Source organism: Bison bison, unplaced genomic scaffold (genome assembly GCF_000754665.1).
Source record: "Bison bison bison isolate TAMUID 2011002044 unplaced genomic scaffold, Bison_UMD1.0 scf7180017864472, whole genome shotgun sequence".
NCBI lineage: Eukaryota > Metazoa > Chordata > Mammalia > Artiodactyla > Bovidae > Bison > Bison bison.
Window position 1 is genome coordinate 9,719,014 of NW_011495033.1, and position 3,310 is coordinate 9,722,323.

The 3,310-nt window shown below is 44.3% G+C and overlaps 1 protein-coding gene across 1 annotated transcript in view; it reads right to left on the bottom strand.

Moving 5' to 3' along the window:
• Nucleotides 1-2,574: 2,574 nt before the first annotated feature.
• Nucleotides 2,575-3,310, bottom strand: part of LOC105004028 (C-C motif chemokine 3) — a 2,176-nt gene continuing 1,440 nt past the window's right edge. The window contains exon 3 of the mRNA XM_010861520.1: nucleotides 2,575-3,101. Within this exon, the coding sequence (XP_010859822.1) occupies nucleotides 3,011-3,101 (91 nt within the window). The 3' untranslated portion in view covers nucleotides 2,575-3,010. The remainder of the gene's footprint in view (nucleotides 3,102-3,310) is intronic.

The window sequence follows — 3,310 nt, forward strand, 5'->3', positions numbered from 1 at the left end:
CATTCTGAAGGAGATGAGCCCTGGGATTTCTTTGGAGGGAATGATGCTGAAGCTGAAACTCCAGTACTTTGGCCACCTCATGTGAAGAGTTGACTCATTGGAAAAGACTCTGATTCTGGGAGGGATTGGGGGCAGGAGGAGAAGGGGACGACAGAGGATGAGATGGCTGGATGGCATCACTGACTCGATGGACGTGAGTCTGGGTGAACTCTGGGAGTTGGTGATGGACAGGGAGGCCTGGCGTGCTGCAATTCACGGGGTCGCAAAAGAATCGGACACGACTGAGTGACTGAACTGAATTGAATGTTGAATTGTACTCTAAAGAGTTTGATCACTACAAATCTAAACTAATTTGGGTATGAAAATTAGATTATTTTCAACAAAATGAAATAATTGTGGTTCATAAAAGTTAATATCTGTTTGATTTTCGTACAAGTCTTCTGAATTTCTCTTTCTTCTACAAACAGGACTCTAACTATAAAACAGGCAATCTATTAAATAACCGAGCTTTCACAGTAAACCTATAAACAGAATCCTGTTCCACATGTAGGCTGGTTGTCTTTTCCTTCTCTAACATTAATCATTTATTTTGTGGAGCACGGATTCTAGGAAAAGAATGTACACTATATCTGTTACCTTATGCAGATATACAGCACATTTGGAAAAGAGAGGTGAATTCTAGTGACTATTTCAGTGGTTCTCAGCTGTTAACATTCATGTGGAATGGTTGATAAGCTTGGTAGAATATCAACTCTCAGGGACATACCTGGAAAATTCTGATGTAAGGGGCTTAAACAATCATTGCTTGTGACTTGAATACAGGTGAATTGCATTTGGGGAAATAACCTGGTTGGTGATGAAGAGCAAAGTCTCTCGTTATGTCAGAATCTAGCTTCAGAACTCAATGGTGCTGTTTGTTCACTTGCTGTGTGATCTTGTCCAAGTTGCTTAACCTCTCTGACCCCACAGCCTCAGTTTACTGTTCCATCAAATGATAATTTAATAGCATTTAGACTATATTATTTCACTGTGAGGATCAAATGAACACAGCAGAAAAAGCCCTCAGCCTGGAGTAAATCTCATGTTAGCTGTTGTTATTAAGAAAGTTTGATTTATCATAAATATATACTACAGATACTCTTCTTAATGGTATCCATTATGATTTGATACATAAAATACTCACAATTTCAGTGTTCTGGAAATGTGAGACACACATTCCAGTGTGTTAACTGAAAAAAAATGGACAGTCTAAAAGTTGAGAGTTAAGATTTATTGGTGGGCAAAACTGAGCACTTAAGCCCAGGACGCAGTATCTCAGATAACTTGGAGAGACTGCTCTGTAGAGGCAAGGTGAGGAGCCAGGATAGACATAAAGGAGTTTTTGCAATGAAGACCAGGTAGCTGGGACATCCAAAGATTCCTGCTAATTAAAGAAAACCAGATATCTCAAGTTAAGGAATTTAGCCCTTTTGTACATATGGGGAGAGGCAAGAGGGTGGGGTCACTGAAATATTCCTGTGATGTACACCTCTGCTGTCTGAGTGTCTTCAAGGTGAACTGTTGGGGTGACTGTAGTGGTTGACGGCTAGATGCTGGGCATCCTGTTTCTATCCTGAGTTCCCTCAGGGCTCACTGTCAGGGCAGCTGTAAAGTGATGGCTTGATGTTTGCAGCATCCTTCCTTTATCCATATGGCAGTCACCATTGTTCAATCACAACTGTCAAACGGAGTAGCTGTATGGCATGTAGCCCCCTCTTCATCTTTCTCAAGTTCCCTCCATTTCCCATCTTCCTATTCTTTAACTTACTATGTCTTTCAACCAGTGATTCTTTTTTTAAAACTTATTTTTAATTGGAGTATAGTTGATTTACCATGCTGTGTTAGTTTCTGCTGTACAGCAAAGTGAAATAGCCACACATATACACATATCCAGGCTTCCCAGGGGGTGCTAGCCATAAAGAATCTGCCTGCAATGCAGGAGCCACAGAAGATGCGGGTTCGATCCCTGGGTCAGGAAGATTCCCCTGGAGGAGGGCACAGCAACCTACTCCAGTATTCTTGCCTGGAAAATCCCATGTACAGAGGAGCCTGATGGGTCCATAGGTTCCAAAGAGCCAGATACAGGTCATTACAGAGCACAAAATAAAAGTTCTCTGTGCTATACAGTAGGATCTTACTAGTTATCTTTTATATATAGTAGTATGTATTTCAGAGAAGGCAATGGCAACCCACTCCAGTACTCTTGCCGAGAGAATCCCAGGGTCGGCGGAGCCTGATGGGTTGCCGTCTATGGGATCGCACAGAGTCGGACACAACTGAAGAGACTTAGCAGCAGCAGCAGCAGCCGTATGTATTTATCAATACCAATCTCCCAGTTTATCCCCTACCCCTTTTCCCCTTGGTAATCATGTTTGTTTTCTGTATCTGTGACTCAGTTCATGTTTTGTAATTGGTTCATGTGTACCATATTTTTTAGATTCCGTATATAAATCATATCATATGATGTTTGTCTTTCAGAGAAAGTCAACCAGTCATTCGGATTTGCCAGATAAACAAAACCAAACTCGAAGCTAGTTTACTTTCCGAAGGAGCATCTTTATTATTTCGCTGGGCTGAACACAACACTGAACAGAAACCTCCAGTACACAGTGTCGGTCTTGCGGCATTGGCGCCATCTCCTCCTCTAACAAGCTGGCGACAGTCGCTCAACTGTCTCCACAGTGCAAGTGAAGGTGGGGCGGGAAGGCTGGTGAAAAGGTATCTCGGGACCTCTTGGAGCAAACAGTCCCAGACCCCAGTGGGGCATTGAAATTAAATTACAAATATTAAATAGTATATATAAATAAGTTGCAATTTCAGTTAGGGACGAGTCCCAGAGTGTGGCTGTTTGACAACAACCAGCGCACAGGAGAGGTAGCTATGGAGGCGACAGGGGTGCTCCCAAGGCTCAGACCCCCGCTGCTCAGTCAGGCCCCTGAGGTCACTTCGTTCCTCAAAGCTTCCAGGCCACTCAGGGATTCAGCTCCAGGTCGGTGATGTATTCCTGGACCCAGTCCTCAGTGGGGTTGGCACAGACCTGCCGGCCTTTTTTGGTCTGGAAGCTGTGGAGAGGAGTGGAAGGATTACACACTGCGGAATGCAGTAGGGGGAGGCGATCCTGGGGGCCCGCTCACCCCCAGCTCTCTGTCCTGAGCAGCTCAGCCCTCCCAGACTCTGTAAGCCTGGCCAGGTGTCAGGTCACTCCTCAGAGACACAGGTCCTATATATTTGATAAGCCCTGGAGGGCTGGGCCTTCCACGATGGCTCCCTT